The sequence below is a fragment of the Tupaia chinensis genome, unplaced genomic scaffold, assembly GCF_000334495.1.
Source record: "Tupaia chinensis unplaced genomic scaffold, TupChi_1.0 Scaffold000173_1, whole genome shotgun sequence".
NCBI lineage: Eukaryota > Metazoa > Chordata > Mammalia > Scandentia > Tupaiidae > Tupaia > Tupaia belangeri.
Genome location: NW_006159648.1, coordinates 1,463,481 through 1,484,505, shown reverse-complemented (window position 1 = coordinate 1,484,505; position 21,025 = coordinate 1,463,481). Strand labels below are relative to the sequence as shown.

Here is a 21,025-nt window from a genome sequence, read left to right as displayed (position 1 = left end):
AAAAAACAAAAAATGATAAGTGCTGGCAGGGGTGTGGTGAAAGGGGAACTCTCTTACACTGCTGGTGGGAATGTAAATTGGTCCAGCCACTGTGGAGAACAATTTAGAGATTCTTCAAAAATCTACAAATAAAACTACCATATGATCCAGCAATCCCACTCCTTGGTATCTACCCAAAGGACGGAAGAACAATTTATTGGAAAAGTACTAGCACATTGATATTTATTGCAGCACTATTCACAATTGCTAAGTCCTGGAAACAACCCAAATGCCCACGAACAGATGAATGGATAGAAAAACTGTGGCACATATATTCTATGGAATACTATTTAGCCATAAAAAAAACCCCTGGCTTTTGACAGGAAGTGGATGAATACGGAAGATTTACTGCTGAGTGAAGCAAGCCAGGCTATGAAGGAGAGGCACTGTATGTCCCCACTTAATATATACCGAGCGTCTGCACTCTATGACTGAAACTGATTGACTAAAGGATATAGAAACACAGTATATGGACGCAAATACCAGATATAGTGTGCATGAAAGAGGAGGGTCTGAGGAAGGACACTTAGAAGAAAAATAGGGAGGCAAACCATTAATCGCACAAAGAAACGTGGTATTATCTGTTGAAGATATTTCATAGTTTTATCAATTGTACTAGGGAGAAATGTTCACCTGTTGAAACATTCATTTTGTAAGCTAAATAATGTGATGGAATGTATAAAAGAAAATGAAATAAAAAAATAAAGAAAAATCTTATCACTTGTTGATTATTTAAAATTATTTTGTGAGTATATAGAAAAAAATGAAGGCTTATAGTAAATAAGTTACTTCACTATTGATTCCTAAGAAAGTATGATCATAGTGAACAAATATTTAAGAGATTTAACATTTAGTAAATTTATCAAGGTAATTTAAACCTTTTATAGTATGGATTCTTATTTAAGTTTCTTTAAAATTGAGAATTGCTTTTCTTATCCAGTGATATTACATGTTACCTTAACTTCTTTTAATATGACATTTTAGATAGTTTAAATATATTGAATTATTTTGACTATATCAGTTATCAGAGGAATATTACTTCATTATTTTCCAAATCAAATAATTATTAATCACTAGCCATCTATATATTTAGTGGTTATAAAAATACCTATTACCTTAATTTTTTATTTATTCTCTTTTGTCTATGCTGTTACAAAATTTGTTTTTGCAGTAAAAAAACGTTCTGTAATTTCTGGAGAAAATAACAAATTCTGATTTTGGGAACTGGGTAACAGATTCAGTGTCTCCTCTAACACACTCAGTTCAAGAAAACACTAATAATAACAGCAAGCAGATCAATTAAACTACTTAAGTAGTTTCTAAATAAATTTGTTTAAATCCGTAACATAATAAACTTATGCTATTTGCAATTTCTAATATTAGTATTTTGATGTCATAGGGAATAGTCCAATATTACAAAAGTAGTTCAACTTATTCCAAAATAGGCAATACGTTTTCTTTTTCTCTATGCTGACTTAGTCATACAGGTGCCTATGGTAGGTTTGTATTACACGAGCAAAGGAAAGAATATCAGAAGGACCGTACCTTTGAGACATAATCTTATAGGCATCTGGCAGATAGCATCGGATGTTCTCCATCTGAGCAGGGTCGGAGTCACAGATTTTGTCGTCGGTCCTGCCGTAGTTGGCACTCTCAATCATGATGACGTCTGTGCCCGGACAGCGGAGCTCGATGGGGTAGCTCTCACAGGACAGCTCTCTGCGGACCACCGCCATCGGAATTGGGGCGCGACTGAAAGCTGCGGAAGAGGAAGGAAGAAGTCACCTTTACTGCATATATTGGCCATGCATGGTTTGCTTTGCTTTGAGGTATATTAATGCCAAGGAATACAGCTGTTAATATTTGTTATTTTAACTGAAATAATTTTTCGCATCAATGACTTGATTTTTTTTTAAATCTAGCAATACTGATTTCTTTAAGATCTTACCTAGCTCATTTTTTCCTTATAAATGGCAAAAAGAAAAAAAAAGTCTAGATTTCCTATATTAACACTTCGTTCTGGTGTGTGAGATTGAGCCTATACAAATACTATCAATTTCATAGAGTAAGATACTCAGATAAACCTCAGGGTGTTTGTTTATTTCCTTCTTTTTTAAGAAAATCATCAAAAAAAAAAAAAAAAAGCACTGTTGTTGAGTTTAAATAGTTTAAGTATGCTTATTTAAGTAGTCTATGTCAATTCCAAATCCAGTTCATTGTTTTAAGTCATAATTAACATAATTAGTATACCTGATGAGCTAATTATAGAAATAACACATGCTCTCTATTTAAAAAAACAGATTTGTATGGAGAAAAATCATTAAATTTTCCTCAAGTTCTCTCCCACACTCTTCCATGGTCAAGAGATAAACACTTAACAATATGGAAACCTTCGTATTAGAATTTTCTATACAAAACAAACAGACAAAGTATAATATATATCCTCCACCTCGCTTTTTATTTTATCAGATAAAACTTACTCAGGTAATTTCATAATACACATCTTATCTGATACCTTGAATTATTTCACTTATTAACTTAATGATACCTGATGGAAATAATTTTGTTTCTGGATACTGATTCCTTTTTTTTTTCTTTTTCTTTTTTTGCTGTAGGGTACATGTGCTTGCCAAAGACAGAGAAATATAGACAGAGGGAGAGGGAAAGTGGAAAAGTGAGAAATCGCCCCTGGAGTAGATGATTCACTGCAATCGCTTCTCCATTTTCCTCTTGGGATTTTGGGCATGCATGCACATGTGCCTAGCACAACTTTCAAGCTTTTGGGTCTGAGATGAAAAAAAAAAAAAGGGGGAGTCGACTATGTGGGATCCAGCTGCCTTAACCTCCATACCACCTGCTGGCTCTGTTCCCTTCATTTTCAATAGCTGTATTTCATTTCATTGGTTCTGTGTTCCGAGTCATTTAGGAAGGGCTCACTGTTTTCTCTCCAGGAAGAACATGCACCCAATAGTAAAAAACAAACAGAACACAATGAAAACCCTAAATCAAGTGTTTACTTGATTTACTGTCAGGTAAGTTGACATCCACATAAGAGAGTCAGTTAAAGAGAAATATTCATGATAGCTTAAATCTGTGCTGATTAAATTACTGATGTTCACAAACATAAAAACTTTTTCTATAAAGAATTTTATTTAGTTATCAAGATTTCTTTTTTTTTAATATGCTACAGTACACACGTGCTCAACAGAAAGAGCGAGAGAGACAATGTGAGAAAGCAAGCCACCAAGTCCAGAATTTGAACCATGGTTTGCCATGTGGGAGTCCAGCACTTAACAACCATGCCACCTGCAGGTCCCCATAAAAGCTTTTTTAAAGAGTTATTTTTATTTAACTTTATTTATTTACTTTTTTTTTCTTTTAATTTGACAGAAAGGGACAGAGTGAGTGAGCAAGAAAGGGAAAGTGAGAAAGCAAGCCCCCAGGTCCAGGACTTGAACTGTGGCCAGCCGTGTGGGCGTCCAGTGCCCTTCAGCACCACACCACCAGCTGGCCCCTATAAAAATATTCTTTAATGATAAATATGTCTGGGACCAGCAGTTGGCATAATGTCTATGTTGCTGGACTCCCATGTAGTCAACCATGGTTCAAGTTCTGGCCCCGGTGGCTTAAACTCACGCTGGGCATGTGTGCGTGCATGTCCAAGATCCTGAAAGAAGAACAGAGAGAAGGGATTGCGACGTGGCCATCCCCCTGGGGGGGGCGGGGGGGGGTGTTGGTGGTGATTTCTTGCTTTCTGTCTTTCTGTCTCTCTCTGCCTTTCTGGTGAATACACACACCCTATAGCAAAAACTCTTCAGAAAAAAAAAAAGATAAATATGTGTAACTTTTCTTATGGCTTTCTTACTAAGATGATATGTGAAAGGAAAAGAAAGGTAAAAACAGAGAGAAAAAAAAATGGGAGGTATGGGAGAAAATTTTATAATTATAGACATTTTCACTTTAAACAGAAAATACTAATTGGGTTTCTGAAACATATCTATCATTTCGCAGTCAAGATGGACATGATTTTTCACCCCATTTCCAAAATATTTTACGAAAACTATAACTGCAAAATATACTTCATTCATAAAGTTGTACTTCTTTGTAATTTTGCCAGAAGGCTCATGTGTGCATTAGAGACAGAGGGGAAGGGAGAAAGCACCCCTAATGGGGCACTGTCTTCATGCAATCCCTTTTTGGTATGTACACACACACACACACACACACACACACACACACCTGGCGTGTTTTTCAAGCCACCAGGGTCAAGATTCAAACCACAGTCAGCAATGTGGGATCTGGCTCCCTTGACCACTAGACCACAGCGTTTACTGGCTTAGTTTCTCAAGCTGCATGCACAGTTAATTTCATTCTAGTGGTATTCAACATCTTATTTGTCCTCTGTCCTCCTCCCCCATGTGTTCACACACACACACACACACACACACACAAAATCTACTCTCCCAGAAGAATCTAGCACAATCACAGCAATAATCAAAAAGGGTTAACACAATTAGGTTCTTCTATGTCAACATTCTGTCATGGTCTTCTCACAAAAGAGAGAATGAAATTTTGAATGTACATTTCTACTGTTCTTAAAATAAAATACCATTATCATTCAGAAATTGGAAGATTGTTTAAACATGAACTCCTATATACTTAGATTCCATTTGTGTGAATAAAGGCACTTAATGTATTTACGTTTTTAAATAATGGAATCATGATTCAATGAGTGAAAATACTCTAAGGAATCTAGTTTTATGTTTTCTGTTAGTTTGAAATAAATCATATACATGTTCTTGTTTTGTTTTCAGAAAAAGTTCTTAAAATAATAATTTCCCCCAAGTTTTGCACATTCGTTAAGAAACAAATTGTTTAACTTTAGTATATAAATATTTTTTAATCACATTGAAACTGCTTCTAAACATTAAATTCATCTGGCTAAATTATTTGGAGTTAACCAGTCAATTAAATAACAAAAACAAGTTAATTTAACAAAGAACCAACAAATAAGCAAATCATACTGCCAAAACATTTGTTTGACTTAAGTGGACAATTTGGTTGATTAAACTCATCAGTCAGTTTTGTCAAAACATTGACATAGTTTTAATGTGGGTCTTGACTGTCAAAAAATATGATTTAAAATCAGACATTAGACAGTTGGAAAGTCGACGAAAATGTGTAGGCCCAAATTTTGCATCACTTTCGGACCTAGAAGAATGATTCAAAAGTTATGGACACAGCAATTTTCACAGAGAATCAGAGTTGATTTGTAGATCTTTTCTTCCATTTACCCTATAATTGCATTTGTATCAGTAACTTAGTGACAAATTATACTCTGTGAATGATAGATGCTTTGTTTAAAGGAAATGTATTACTGGAAACCACTCTACAACATTATCTAATTAGCTATTTAAAGTACTTTTAATTACATTGCTAAATGTTTTAATCAGCAACAAAAGTCTAAAGAAACAAATAGTTTTAAGTTTTGGGCTTTGTTTTGTTTTCACCATTTAGTGCTCAAAAATGTCAACCATTCTGACACAGGATAGGCCATCTGCATATTGTACCAGGTAATACTGCATTGGGCATTGTCAGGTTGCCATGGCAAAAATAACTTGGAGCAAAGAAGGCATACACGTATCTTCTTCAGGGCCTTCGCACTTTTATCCTATGAGGCAGTCTGCTATAACAAAGAACACCTGCTAGGTGTGCAATAACCAGTGGTTGAACGGTTTCATAAACCTGGTATTTTAGGAGGCTGCACTGTGGAGCTACTTACTGACCATGGGACTGACTAAAGGGGCAGGGCCGGAATCTCAGTAAGTCCCCAGATGTCATGACAAACACATGCTTAGTATAAAGAGCTCTTGGCAATGAATTAACTATAAGGCAATAAGGAAAAACACATACCATATAATAAAATTATTAATGGGGCCTGCAGTTAGCATAATGGTTATGTTGATGGACTCCCAGGTAGTTGACCACAGTTCGAGTTCCGAACCCAGTGGCTTAAACTCACGCCAGACACACGTGTGTGTGTGTGTCCAAGATCCCGAGAAGAGAAAGGAGGAGAAGGGATTGAGGCATGGTCATTCCCCCTAAGGGGTAATTTCTCATTTTCTGTCTCTCTGTCTCTCTCCGTCTTTCTGGCGAGCGCATGTGCCCTATAGTAAAAACCTCTCCATAAAATAAATAAATAAATAAAAATAAAATGATTAGTTCCTGTTCTTGCTCAGTTGTTTGAGCAGAAATCACTCATTTTTTCCTCTAATTCTGAAAGGAGTCACTCTACTGGGGAATGCTTTTATTTTTCTATTTCCCCTGGGTGCTCTCCCCCGCTGTTAAACCTGATGATGATGTTTTTGACTCACTATGTTCTAAGTCTGTGGTGAACTTGTAGGTAATGATAACTAAATATACAAGTCTAGGAATGGGAAGTCAGGTTTAGAAGTTGGTAACCAAACAAGAATCAAATGATTCCTCCCAGATCCCAAGAACAAGAGTCTTAGACTTGCCAGGATAACCCTGGGGCATTAGAGGGGAACTTTCAAGGAAAGAGGTGTTACTTGAGACATAGTATTGTACAACCAAAAATACCAGTAAGAATAAAAGACTAAACACAGACTAAGAAGCAAGCAGTCAATCAATAAAGTTAAGTGTAACATCTGTTAAATTTAATGTGTCAGGATAACACCTGGAAGTCTTCAACACTCAGTTTGATCCAGGAGTCAAGAATTCAGGAACAGCATACAGACTAAAACCCCAATAATAGGGTAACAGGGAGTGTCAATAAGGTGAAAGAGGAGGATGAACAGGAAAGCTGGGACATTTGCAGTCACTGAAAACTTGAAGGACAATGCTACTCAGTGTTCGGAGAACTATAGCACACAGGAGGGCACTGCATATCCATCTGAAGCATTTGACTTTATGAACTAAACTATTGGGTGCTCAGACAAGTCATAACTCAGTTTTGCAAGCAAAACAGCAAAGTATGTCATGACTTTCGTGACGACCCAATACCTGCCATTACCCCATGGAGAAAGGAACTTTAGTTACATGACAGATCAATCAATCTCTCTCTCTCCCCAGGCCCAAGCCTGCAATGTCCTGTTTGAATCTGAGTTCTTCATGGAGTAATCTGCATGTTCAGAGATTTGGGCAAATAATGACTGCAGTCTAATTTCTGTACAGCGGAGAATGAAATCTCCAGCCTGTTCTATTTGTCTGTTTGTTAGGATAATAAAAACATCACCAAACAGCTTACATTTGCATTTGTCTTCTATTTCCTTCTCTTCACACTTTGTTTACTTCAAATATTATTTGTTTAAAAGAAGGGTACTAGAGAATTTTTAAAAAAAGAATGGATAAGCAATGCACATTAGGAGGCTATTTTGTAGCAGCAAACAGAAGCTGGCTGCTTTAAATCAGTAGTGACAAAAAACATACTTCATCTATGTTTAGGAACCAAAAAATTATTGATCTGAGGATTGACTGAACATGAACAGTAAAGGAGGTGGCTACTAGGTTTTGGGCATAAGCAAATGGTTGTATTTCCATGTGGAAAACCTGGTAGGAAGTTTTCATATATAGGACTATGACTCAGAAGAGAAATCTTTACAAATTCTAGCCTTATGAGGTAGTACTTAAAACCATAGAAAAAGGTAAACTACCCTAGAGAAAGAGGACAGGTGTTTTTTAAAGAGGTCCGTGTGGCAGTGTTAAAGAATGTTCAAGATTCTTAGATACTCCTCTGTTTCTCTCTTCTCCCTTCACTGGAGGTTACACAATGATCCCCTTCTAATACACACAGTATGGTAGAAATGACTGTATGATTTCTGAGAATAGTTCCTTAAAAAGACATAGTGGCTTCAGCCTTCTTTTGAATCACTAGCTTTGTGTGTGCAAAGGCAGCTGCCATATTTTGAGAGGCCCCCCAAGCAGATATGTGGAGAGATCCTGAGAGCAGGGAACTGAGGCCCCCTGCTGACAGCCAGGAGGAACTTGCAAGGCATGGAGGCACCTTGAAGGCTGATCCTCCCCCTCCAGATTGCCTTGGCATACCTGCAATCCTGAGAGAGACACTGAGCCGCTACCAACTGCTTCTGGATTCCTAACACACAGAAACTGTGAAAGAGGGGTGAGCAGTTGGTGTAATCACTATGTTGCTGGACTCCCACGTAGTGAACCATGGTTGGAGTCCCAGATCTGGTAGCTTAAACTCACACCAAGCACGTGTGCATGTGTGCCCAAGATCTGAGAGGAGAGTGGACGAGAAGGGATTGTGGTATGACCATCCCCCCTGGAGGATGATTTCTCACTTTCGGTATCTCTGTCTCTCTCTGTCCTTCTGGGTCCTTCAGGCAAGCACATGTGCCCTAAAGCAAAAACCTCTCAAAAAAAAAAAAAAAAAAGAAAAAAGAAACTGTGAAATGGAAATGTTCATTGTTTTAAGCCAACTTGTTGGCTACACAATACAGCCCAGAACCAAGTAGGAAAGCTTGTTCAAAGAGCTAATGTTGAAACTGATGGACAGATACTTAAGACATATCAAATGAATGAAAGAAAAATATTATGAATAATCTACATAGACAGTAGTTTACCACTAATATTACCATCCCTTTGCTTAGGAAGCAACTAGGCTATTATTTCGGTCTGTTTTATATACATATGCATATATATATATATATAAAATTCCCCCCTGCACCTTAATGGCCATAAAAGGGAAAAAAGAAAGGCATCGCTGAAAATTAAAATATAAAAATGGCACAGATTTGGTTCCTTATGAGGAAGAAGCTAATTAAACCGTTTGTAAGTCAAGGCTAATGACTCTAAAGGAGTTTGTTAATTATGGACAGGGGCACTTACAATATGGAAAGAAGCATGTTTCTACTTCTTGGCAATGCCTTGAGAAACACTTCATGACTCAAATGTTGCCAAAGAGCAAATATTACCAACTTTAAGTTTCAGCAGAGCCTTTGACATAATTTTTTTAAAGACGTGTATTTTCTCTGTGCCATTTTACATGCCAACACATTTATCTACATTTCCAAAAATGTGCTCTGAAAATCTAGTTCAAAATACTTGGCAGTGAATATCACATTGGAAACCCAATGAAACAATCAACCCATCGTCTGTAAACCTTGAATACACTGAATTTCAACAAACCTAATTCAACTAAGAATATGTACAATTTAAATGATATTTTAGAATTTAATTATGTGTAACACAGCGCCAATTAAAACTGACACCCTGAAAGAATAACCAGAGGCAATTATGTTCTGAGGTCAAAAAGAAAAGCATGAAATTTAGATGGTTTAATATAAAATTTCTGAAATTACAGGAGAAAAGTTCTAATGAGTGGAACCTCATAAAACTCTGTTTAGATATACTTTTGACTTACGGAGGTTCAGCATGAGGGTAAAATTAATCACACTTTGTGAAAACACATATACAAAGCTGTCCTTTTCAAATGAAATTGTCCACACGAAGATTGCTTAAAAATGCAACAATGTTTTCAGTATATGAATTTATATCTAGTTGCTATAGGGTCTCAACATTTAATAAAACTGTGTTTTGAGGAACAGTAGATGGCGTAATAGTTACGTCTCTGGACTCCTACGTGGCCAACGGCAACTCAAGTCCCAGACCCAGAGGCTTGAAACTCACCCCTGGCACGTGTGTGTGCATGCCCAAAATCCCAAGAGGAGAATGTGATTAGGAACTGCACTGTGACCATCCTCCCCCAGGGGCGTGATTTCTCATTATCTGTCTCTATCTCTTCAGCGAATGTACATACCCTACAGCAAAAATCTCTCTCTCAAAAAATAAAAAAAGGAAGAAACCATTTTCCACATTATAATTATGAAATATAAAATTTCTTTTGTAAAGGAGAGATTTTTGCTACAGGGCACAAATGCAACAGAAAACTGCAAATTCAACAGCAGAGAGATGAATTACATGAGAATGAACTGGTGAAATAGAATTTTAAGACTTTTGACTAAAATATTACTGATTTTCTTCTATGCTGTGTTTTCTGGAATTAAGGATTTTTTTCTTCTTTTGAGCTGCTGATAGGTTCAGCAATTTGTCAATTTTTTTTTAATTGAAATATAAATTTTTCTCCCTTCCTGACCCCTCTGGAACTGTAAAATATTTGGGTATATTCTTATTTAGTGACAGAATGACTATTTTAATAAGTTCAATAATACCTGTTGCCTAGTATCAGAAATTGGAAATGCTAATTCAATTAATGTTCTTATTGGGCTTTGTGCAAATAACAGACCAAAATGAGAAAATTTTATATATATATATATATATATATATATATATATATATATATATATATATATATATATATATATATAAAATTTTCTCATTTTGGTCTGTTATTTGCACAAAGCCCAATAAGAACATTAATTGAATTAGCATTTTAACATTTTTTTATTTTGATTTATTAAAGGTAAAATAGCTTTTCTTGACATTAAAAGTATATAAAATATAATCAAATATCTATTCAATGACTGCAGTAAGCTACATAGCCACAGCTAGGTGCTATGTTATAGTATGATAATTCTGCTCACTGGGTTTTATGCCTAAAGTCAGACTTGTGTTCATGAATTTGTATATATCAGCTGCACTTGCTATCTAAAGTATTTGGATTAATTAAGATCTTCTGTGAATAAATAAAATGTGAAAAATATATACAAAAATATTGTGACTAGAGAACCCCTGTCTAAACCACTGTGCATACAAATGCATACTGACCCCAAAGTGAATAAATTAAAAATTATATACTTGAAATAAATAATAGTCTAGTAAAATGAATAATGTAACACCAAAGGTATTTTTTAAAGGCATTTTTTTATAAATGTACAATTAATTTTTTTTTAATTCCACAGGGCATGTGGCCAGAAAGAGACTGGGCTGGAGGCAGGGGGTGGGGGAGGAGACAGAAACTCCAAGTAGGCATGGTCACTCTGTAATCCCTTCTGGATTTCTCTATATTGTTGGGGTTTGGGTCATGTACACACATGTACTAGGGGTGTTTATTAAGCTGCTGGGGTGGAAATCAAACTGTGGTTCACCATCTGGCTCCCTTAACCACTATGCTATGGGACTGACCCACCAATTTAATTCTACATGCATACTGATCACCTGTAATATGGCTACTAGGAGTTATTAAACGTAAGATATGGGTATTTCTAACGTCGCCCTCCATGTTAGGTATTACTTCAGGTGTAGGAATGGGCTTATACAAAATGGAATTCCTTGAATTCTGCAGAAGTAGTTTTGTAATTATCTCATGAAATCAAGGAAATGACCAAAACTCATTTGAGTGTGGCAAAGTCCCAAAAGACAAGAGAATATATTCATAATTACTAAAACCAAAAGATTACTACATAATAAGACCAGATGTTAGAAAGTTCAGAGGAGGATAGGAGAGATCGACAAAGGACTCAGAATACAGAAATAGAGAATCTCTCTGTTACCTGGGACTGAAAAAGTTTAGAGTTGTAGAATTCATAACTGTCCATGCGAGGCTTAGAACATCATAAAGCACAATGAATTATGTGCAAGAGATGAAAAGGACTTTTCGAATTAGAAGACTATGGAATACTACTCAGTTATAAAAAAATGAGACCCTAGTACTTCATAGAAATTGGATGAATATGGAGGATTTACTGCTAACAGCAACAAGGCAGACTATGAAAGAGAGGCATTGTACATCCCTACTCAATATATAATAAATGTCTGCACTCTACGGCAGAAACGGAAAGACTGGACCGTATAAAGGCATGCTGAGCAACTGTGGATACCAGAGACAGTGTGGGAGGAGGGCAGGAAACGGGGGAGGGTGACAGGGAGGGAATCGAGGGGGTTAAAGAAAGAAGCAAAATATTTAAGGAACACAAAAAACCGAAAATTTTCTATTGACGATAATGTGTATGGTAACTGAAAACAGTGTATTCAGGATGGAAGGATGATTTGGTATGCTGTAATGATACACTGTGACTGAATGTGAAATAATAATCATAAATTTTTTAAAACGAATTAGAAAAAATAAGTAATCAACATGTTTTAGGGTGCTTAGAAAAGATTGCTTGAAGGAAGCAAACTTGAGATCGCCCTCAAAGATGAAATAATATGCAGATATAGGAGAGGGGATAGTAAAATATTCCCAGCAGAAAGCCTGAGCAAGGAAAAATGTGCTCCGTGGGAGTTAGGAGCCAAACTCAACAGGAGTCAAATCAGTGAGAGTCAAAGTCAAGGTCAGAATACTGGGACCAGCAGTTAGCGTAATGGCTATGTCGCTGGACTCCCATGTAGTTGACCGCAGTTCGCGTCCTAGACCCGGTGGTTTAAAACTCACGCCGGGCGCATGTGCATGCGTGCCCAAGATCCCAAGAGGAGACTAGAGGAGAAGGGACTGCGGCATGGCCATTCCCCCGGGGGGGGGGGGGGTTTGATTTCTCGCTTTCTGTCTGTCTGTCTGTCTGGCGAGCGCATATGCCCTATAGCAAAAATCTCTCTAAAAAAAAAAAAAAAAAGATGGAGTCCAAATTACTTAAGGAAAAGGATGACAATATAAGACACAAGACAGTACTAGAACAGCATTATAATTAAATTATAAATCATCAGTCGATGTATTAGTAACAGTTTAGAGTAAAAAACGAAGGAGTCTTGGAATGAATGAGAAAGAAACTGTAATGAGTTCTTTAGGGTAACACAACAATGATAAAATTGCCAGCATTTACTGAGTGGATTTTTGTTTGTTTGTTTGTTTGTGCCAGTACTTAAAAAGTATCACTTTATTTCAATCTGCTAACAACAAAAGCTTGGCAATATTATCCCCATTTTCCACTCCAGGAAACTATGGCTTAGACAAGGAGGTAAGAACCAGAGGCAAGAACTAAAAAGTCCTAGAGAAAAGCAGCAACAACTCCCTTGGGGGTTGCACAGATGGATAAACAGCAGAAGGAGACTTCTTTCAAGAAAGATACAAAAGGCAAGATGCATACTGATAATCAGTGATGTACAATTTATAAATTTCCATTTCTTTAGGGCAGTGAAATATAATTCCTGAATATGAAATTCAAGGTAGCTATTCCATTTATCGTGTCTGGTAAGGATTTTTTTAAGCAACATAAAACCATTATAATAGAGTACTATTATACTCATTGTCAGAATTTTCATATTTTCTTAATGCTCTGATATTAGAGAATAAAAATTAATATGAAGATTTTCTTTGTCTAAAAACCTACTGTAGTAAGATGAAAAATCACCATTTTAATTTTTTTAATTGTGACATTTGTTCTCAAATGTAGTCATTCTACTTTTGTAGCAGCACACAAAAACATAATTTTCTTCACTGCAAATCAACTAATTTAAAGTTCATGCTATTTTTATGAGGAAACCAAGGAAATTTGTAATCATATGTATTTTTTTTTTAGAGGTTTTTGCTATAGGGCATGTGCACTTGCCAGAAAGATAAAGAGAGACAGAGAGACAGAAAGCAAGAAATCACACCCCCCCCCCCGGGGGGGGATGGCCACGCCACAATCCCTTCTCCTCCATTCTCCTCTCAGGATCTTAGGCATGTATGCACATGCACCGGGTGTGGCATGAGTTTAAGCCACCGGGTCTGGGAATTGAAGTGCGGTTGACTATGTGGGAGTCCAGCGACATAGCCATTACGCCAACTGCTGGTCCCAATCATATGTTTTGTTTGTTTGTTTGTTTGTTTTCAAATATTTTATTTAACTTACACTTATTTACTTATTTATCTCAATTTGATCAGAGAGGGAAGGGAGGAAGGGAGGGGGAGAGGGAGAGAGAGAGAGAGAGAGAAAGTGAAAAAGCAAGCCGCCAGGTCCAGGACTCAAACCATGGTTGGCCATGTGGGAATCCAGTGTCTTTAGCCACCATGCCACCTCCCAGCCCATAATCATATGTAATTTAACAGAAAGAGAGTATAGGAAATTTAGGGAAGGATAAACATAAGTTTTAACTGAATAGTGGTCACAGGTAAAGCCACCACAATGTTAATTTTGAAGGAAAGAACCAAACAGCAAATAAATGCTCTATCGCATGGAGCATGACATTTAGAAATGCACAAGCAAAACCCGTCACCTTCCTACCCACCTCCCTCTTTCTTGCCCCTTCCCCAACACACACACACAGGAAAGAATAAAGAGCTTTCAACTGCATGTAGTTTTTTATTTTGTCCTTAAGGGAAGTACAGCTAAAGCATTTCTTTCAGCAGCATAAATCTTCCGCAGTAGAGTCCTTGTTATAACCCTTTAGGTAATACCTTCAACAATGAAAAACATATCCAGCAGTGTTTATAAATCCTTTATCCACAAGCTTTGCAGTGGCTTAACATGGAAAACATGCCTCTTTACTCACCCACCCAGTGCCGAACTGCTACTGTCTATGTAATCCACCTGAGATTAGAACAATAAGCCTAACCATACAGAGACTGACCAAATCTGTATTTCCGCACTGTTATGTCTCCTAACTAGAGCTTCCTATCCCTTGTTTAGAGCAGCTTAATGCTGACATTCATTCCACGAGAATATATTCCTAAGAAGTGTCTGTGAATTGACCAGGCTGCTTACTAAATCAAATGCTTATTCATTTTATTCCCAGTGAAACTTTTATTAGCAAAGTTTTCAAACAAATATAGAGACAGAAAGCAAGAAATCACACCCACCCCCCCGGGGGGGGATGGCCACGCCACAATCCCTTCTCCTCCATTCTCCTCTCAGGATCTTAGGCATGTATGCACATGCACCGGGTGTGGCATGAGTTTAAGCCACCGGGTCTGGGAATTGAAGTGCGGTTGACTATGTGGGAGTCCAGCGACATAGCCATTACGCCAACTGCTGGTCCCAATCATATGTTTTGTTTGTTTGTTTGTTTGTTTTCAAATATTTTATTTAACTTACACTTATTTACTTATTTATCTCAATTTGATCAGAGAGGGAAGGGAGGAAGGGAGGGGGAGAGGGAGAGAGAGAGAGAGAGAAAGTGAAAAAGCAAGCCGCCAGGTCCAGGACTCAAACCATGGTTGGCCATGTGGGAATCCAGTGTCTTTAGCCACCATGCCACCTCCCAGCCCATAATCATATGTAATTTAACAGAAAGAGAGTATAGGAAATTTAGGGAAGGATAAACATAAGTTTTAACTGAATAGTGGTCACAGGTAAAGCCACCACAATGTTAATTTTGAAGGAAAGAACCAAACAGCAAATAAATGCTCTATCGCATGGAGCATGACATTTAGAAATGCACAAGCAAAACCCGTCACCTTCCTACCCACCTCCCTCTTTCTTGCCCCTTCCCCAACACACACACACAGGAAAGAATAAAGAGCTTTCAACTGCATGTAGTTTTTTATTTTGTCCTTAAGGGAAGTACAGCTAAAGCATTTCTTTCAGCAGCATAAATCTTCCGCAGTAGAGTCCTTGTTATAACCCTTTAGGTAATACCTTCAACAATGAAAAACATATCCAGCAGTGTTTATAAATCCTTTATCCACAAGCTTTGCAGTGGCTTAACATGGAAAACATGCCTCTTTACTCACCCACCCAGTGCCGAACTGCTACTGTCTATGTAATCCACCTGAGATTAGAACAATAAGCCTAACCATACAGAGACTGACCAAATCTGTATTTCCGCACTGTTATGTCTCCTAACTAGAGCTTCCTATCCCTTGTTTAGAGCAGCTTAATGCTGACATTCATTCCACGAGAATATATTCCTAAGAAGTGTCTGTGAATTGACCAGGCTGCTTACTAAATCAAATGCTTATTCATTTTATTCCCAGTGAAACTTTTATTAGCAAAGTTTTCAAACAAATATGTTTTCACTAAGAAGCTGACTACACACTAAATGCTACATGCGATCCTGATTTTTGTTTCTTTGTTGAGGATAGTGAAGCTCTATTTAGGGGTATCAGTAATTAAGGAACGTACGAAACCAACCCAATCTCTCAACCTGCGAGAGCCCAGATGTTGGCCAAGTGGAGAAATGTGGGACAGGAGAAGTAGCCAGATTATCAGTTTTTTCAGAAGCACTGATAAGTCCTGATGATCTCTTCAGAGTAGAAAGTAAAAAATCAGAGTTAGGGAGAAACTAGCCAAAACGAAACTATCCATCTCAAAAGGGGGGAAAATATCTCTAAAACTAAAAAGGCCACCAGTGTACACTGGCTAATTCTGGACACTGGAGAAAACGGTTCCAGTGACAACGAAATCTGTTCAGCTAGTTTAACAAGGAAACCTCACCTCTCCTGAGCTTTGTAGAAAAGCCGTCAGACTCACATTCAATTAACAGATGCCTTTTTTCTCTAACAGCAGTAACAACAGCACAAATATTCTAAAGGGCAGAAAACACAGCTCACAACTTTAAGGTTTTAAAACCGGATGAACTGATTTCAAAAAGTGCGTTTAAAAAAAATCATAGGAAACAAGTATGTACTATTGAACATGTGGGAGACTGTCATGAAATGACACAGGGCGTGTGAAGCACTCTCGCATTTGCCCAGCTCAACCACAAAATGTATCACTGAGGTCAGTAAAACTCCCTTCCCAATGTCAAAAAAAATTAATAGGAAAATCTTTATATGATACATTTTCGGTGCTACACAGCCAAGATTTTTAGAAACAGATTAAAATAAGTTACCAATAGCAACACTAATGTTTCCTAAATTGATTAAACGTAAAAATAAATTGTGTAAGAAAAATTAATATTTGAGGTGGTGGCTGAGAAATACAAATTTTGACATCCCTAGATGATCAAGCTATCCCCTTCAGAGCCAGCAGGTGTTAAGGCACTGGCTTCCCACATGGCTGACTGCAGCTGGAGTTCCAAACTGGCAGCTTAAAAGCCATGCCAGGCACATATGTGTGCATACCCAAAATTCCTGAGAGGAGAATGGAGGAGAAGGGACTGTGGATGGTCATCCCTGAGAGTGATTTCTCACTTTTCCTCTGTCTCTCTCTCACAAACCCACAGGCCCTATGGGGAAGGGGGGAAAAAAAGAGATCATCCCTTCATCTCGGTGATTATTTATTCAACAAATAAAAACTGAGTACTAATTACGTGCTAGATGCAGTTCATGGTGGTGGGTATCCAATGTCAATAAAACCTTGTCTCACTAATTTACAGAATTTTAAGTATGGAGAGGCAAAAAATAACCATGGGAAAGGAAGCACATACACCATTAATACCACAATCTGTTCTCCATTTCTCCATTCTGTAGGGATTTGGGGCATACACACAACTTCAGGTGTGTTTCTTAAGCCATTGAAGCTAGATTTGAATTATAGCCAGCCGTGTGGATTCTGGACCACTGAGCTATGGGGTTGGCTCCAGGGGATAAATATTTTAAAAATTAGGGATTAGCTAAAGCTGAGACAACATGAATGTCCCAGGCCATGGTAAAGGTCAGGCATGGATGCATATGGTTGTAATCCCAGCAATTTAGGAAGCCTGAGGCAGGAGAATCATAAGGTTGAGGCTGCCCTGAACAAGGAAGCAAAACCTAAAACTGAGCTGGGCATGGTGACATGCACCTTAGTCTCAGCTGGAAGGCTGAAGAGGATGGTTACAGGGCGAGACTTTGTCTTTAAAGAAATACTAGCCAAACAAATAATAATCCCCAAATATGCACAAGAACGATGATGGGAAACAATACAGTAATTGGTACGATGAGGCCAAATAACATAGCTTCATCAACAGCTGATGTAAACTCCATGTCTGTGTCTGTTTTACCTAGGAAAATGGGAGTGACCAAAATGATTTTCAAAAACAGAGTTTTTTAGATGACTAAGACACAAGTTTAAAATCTCTTAAAGCATTATTTTCTCATATTATTGAAAATGAATTATCTCATTAAGTCTTGCTAGAACTCTCAGTAGAGGAAGCTGAAAACATTATCAAAAACAGACATTTACTTGAATCCATAAATTATTGAACAGAATAGCAGAAAGGATGATTAAATTCACAAATGGCTTTCTGTGATTCATACGAGAAAAAGGAAAAATAAATCTTTCCCACTTCAATAAAACCATATCATGTTGCAAGAATATTCAGAGATGGTAAAACAAAAATCAACTGACATTTGTAAAGATAAGATTTTTGTAGTTTTAGTTGGTGTTAAATGAAACAAATATTGAGAAAACAGCTGCAAAAAGTTGGTTGCAACCTTTAATAGCAACAGATAAGGGCCTTTTAATAGCAATAATAAATAATATACTAAGGTATTCTAATATGAATGACAGTTTCTCTATTTTCTAAAAGAGTTTATATGAGCAAAGATATAAGTATCAATAAGCACCCAAATTATTACTTATGGATATGTACAATAAATTTAGTTAGTTAGTTTGCTATGGGATGTGTGTGCTTGCCAGAGAGAGAGCGAGAAAGAGAGGGTGTGAGAAACCACCCCAGGAAGGATGGTCACACCACAACCCCTTTTGCCCCATACTCCTCTCAGGATTCTGGGCACCTGTGTACAAGCATCCAGTGTGTTTTCTCAAGCCACTGGGTTGGGACTCAAACTGCACTGTTAGCCATGTAGGATCTATCTGATTTAATCTCCATACCACCTGCTGGCCCACAAAACTTGTTTTTAATGACAGAATCCTTTTAATGCCTAGAAATATTTCCCAGGTCCAAGAAACATCAATAGAAACATGTGAATTCAAAGTAATTTGCTAAACTGACATGTCTTCCTTTCAAACTCTACTGGATTTATTCAATTGAACTTTAATTATAGTCTGTCGATCATCTGTTTTCATATTAACTGACCATTTGGCTATCATCTAGTATTTCTAAAATCCTAGTTTGATGTTGATTATTGTCGATATGGTGTCCTACACTAAATAAGATTGTCCTTAACATGCAAAATAGAATTTTGTACACTTATTTGGCCAAAATGTTGCATTGCTTTCTACCCTACATCTCACTCACTTTCAAGAGAGACCAATGGTTGTTAAAATCAAGGCCCAGCCATGATGACACAGCAGTAGCACAACACTCTGCACTGCTGGAAGCCATATGGAAGACAGTGGTTCAAATCCCAGGCTGATCCACACACATCAGGCACGTCCATGATCCTGGCTATCTGGGAACATCTGGGGAGGGCTTGTGTCAAGAGACCATTTGGACGGTGCTTGCCTTTCTCTTTTTCTCTCTTTATCTCTCTTAAAACTAGCATATAAACGTTAGTAAATATTCTATAATAAAGATGAATATTATACAGCGTCTCACATTTAATATGCTTTCTTCCCCGTATCTGTAGCACAGTGTATTTAATAGCCTTTTTATAGATTTTTTGTAATGTAGGTCAGTATAAGTATTTACATATATATATTTTTTTTCCATGACATGCATGTGAGAATGAGAGTGAGAGAGAGAAAGGGGAGGGCCCTCTACAAAGTCTGATCACCCCCCTCCGCCAGTTCTCCAGCTCAAAAGACCTTGGGCCTTTGTGTACATGCCCACTGTTCCAAGCTGGCCAGGCCTGAGAGCTGAACCCTGTTTACCATGTGGTACCTGACTTCTCCTGAACATTGCATTACAAAACAGCTGCAAAAAGTTGGTTGCAACCTTTAATAGCAACAGATAAGGGCCTTTTAATAGCAATAATAAATAATATACTAAGGTATTCTAATATGAATGACAGTTTCTCTATTTTCTAAAAGAGTTTATATGAGCAAAGATATAAGTATCAATAAGCACCCAAATTATTACTTATGGATATGTACAATAAATTTAGTTAGTTAGTTTGCTATGGGATGTGTGTGCTTGCCAGAGAGAGAGCGAGAAAGAGAGGGTGTGAGAAACCACCCCAGGAAGGATGGTCACACCACAACCCCTTTTGCCCCATACTCCTCTCAGGATTCTGGGCACCTGTGTACAAGCATCCAGTGTGTTTTCTCAAGCCACTGGGTTGGGACTCAAACTGCACTGTTAGCCATGTAGGATCTATCTGATTTAATCTCCATACCACCTGCTGGCCCACAAAACTTGTTTTTAATGACAGAATCCTTTTAATGCCTAGAAATATTTCCCAGGTCCAAGAAACATCAATAGAAACATGTGAATTCAAAGTAATTTGCTAAACTGACATGTCTTCCTTTCAAACTCTACTGGATTTATTCAATTGAACTTTAATTATAGTCTGTCGATCATCTGTTTTCATATTAACTGACCATTTGGCTATCATCTAGTATTTCTAAAATCCTAGTTTGATGTTGATTATTGTCGATATGGTGTCCTACACTAAATAAGATTGTCCTTAACATGCAAAATAGAATTTTGTACACTTATTTGGCCAAAATGTTGCATTGCTTTCTACCCTACATCTCACTCACTTTCAAGAGAGACCAATGGTTGTTAAAATCAAGGCCCAGCCATGATGACACAGCAGTAGCACAACACTCTGCACTGCTGGAAGCCATATGGAAGACAGTGGTTCAAATCCCAGGCTGATCCACACACATCAGGCACGTCCATGATCCTGGCTATCTGGGAACATCTGGGGAGGGCTTGTGTCAAGAGACCATTTGGACGGTGCTTGCCTTTCTCTTTTTCTCTCTTTATCTCTCTTAAAACTAGCATATAAACGTTAGTAAATATTCTATAATAAAGATGAATATTATACAGCGTCTCACATTTAATATGCTTTCTTCCCCGTATCTGTAGCACAGTGTATTTAATAGCCTTTTTATAGATTTTTTGTAATGTAGGTCAGTATAAGTATTTACATATATATATTTTTTTTCCATGACATGCATGTGAGAATGAGAGTGAGAGAGAGAAAGGGGAGGGCCCTCTACAAAGTCTGATCACCCCCCTCCGCCAGTTCTCCAGCTCAAAAGACCTTGGGCCTTTGTGTACATGCCCACTGTTCCAAGCTGGCCAGGCCTGAGAGCTGAACCCTGTTTACCATGTGGTACCTGACTTCTCCTGC

General features: G+C 37.6%; 1 protein-coding gene across 10 annotated transcripts in view; it reads right to left on the bottom strand.

Annotated features, from left to right (window-relative positions):
- ADGRL3 (adhesion G protein-coupled receptor L3) overlaps positions 1-21,025 on the bottom strand; it is a 609,531-nt gene that overhangs the window by 512,607 nt on the left and 75,899 nt on the right. For all 10 annotated transcript variants that reach the window (XM_006146256.3, XM_006146257.3, XM_014586938.2 and 7 more), the window contains one exon: positions 1,585-1,798. In XM_006146256.3, coding sequence (XP_006146318.1) covers positions 1,585-1,798 — 214 coding nt within the window. The remainder of the gene's footprint in view (positions 1-1,584; positions 1,799-21,025) is intronic.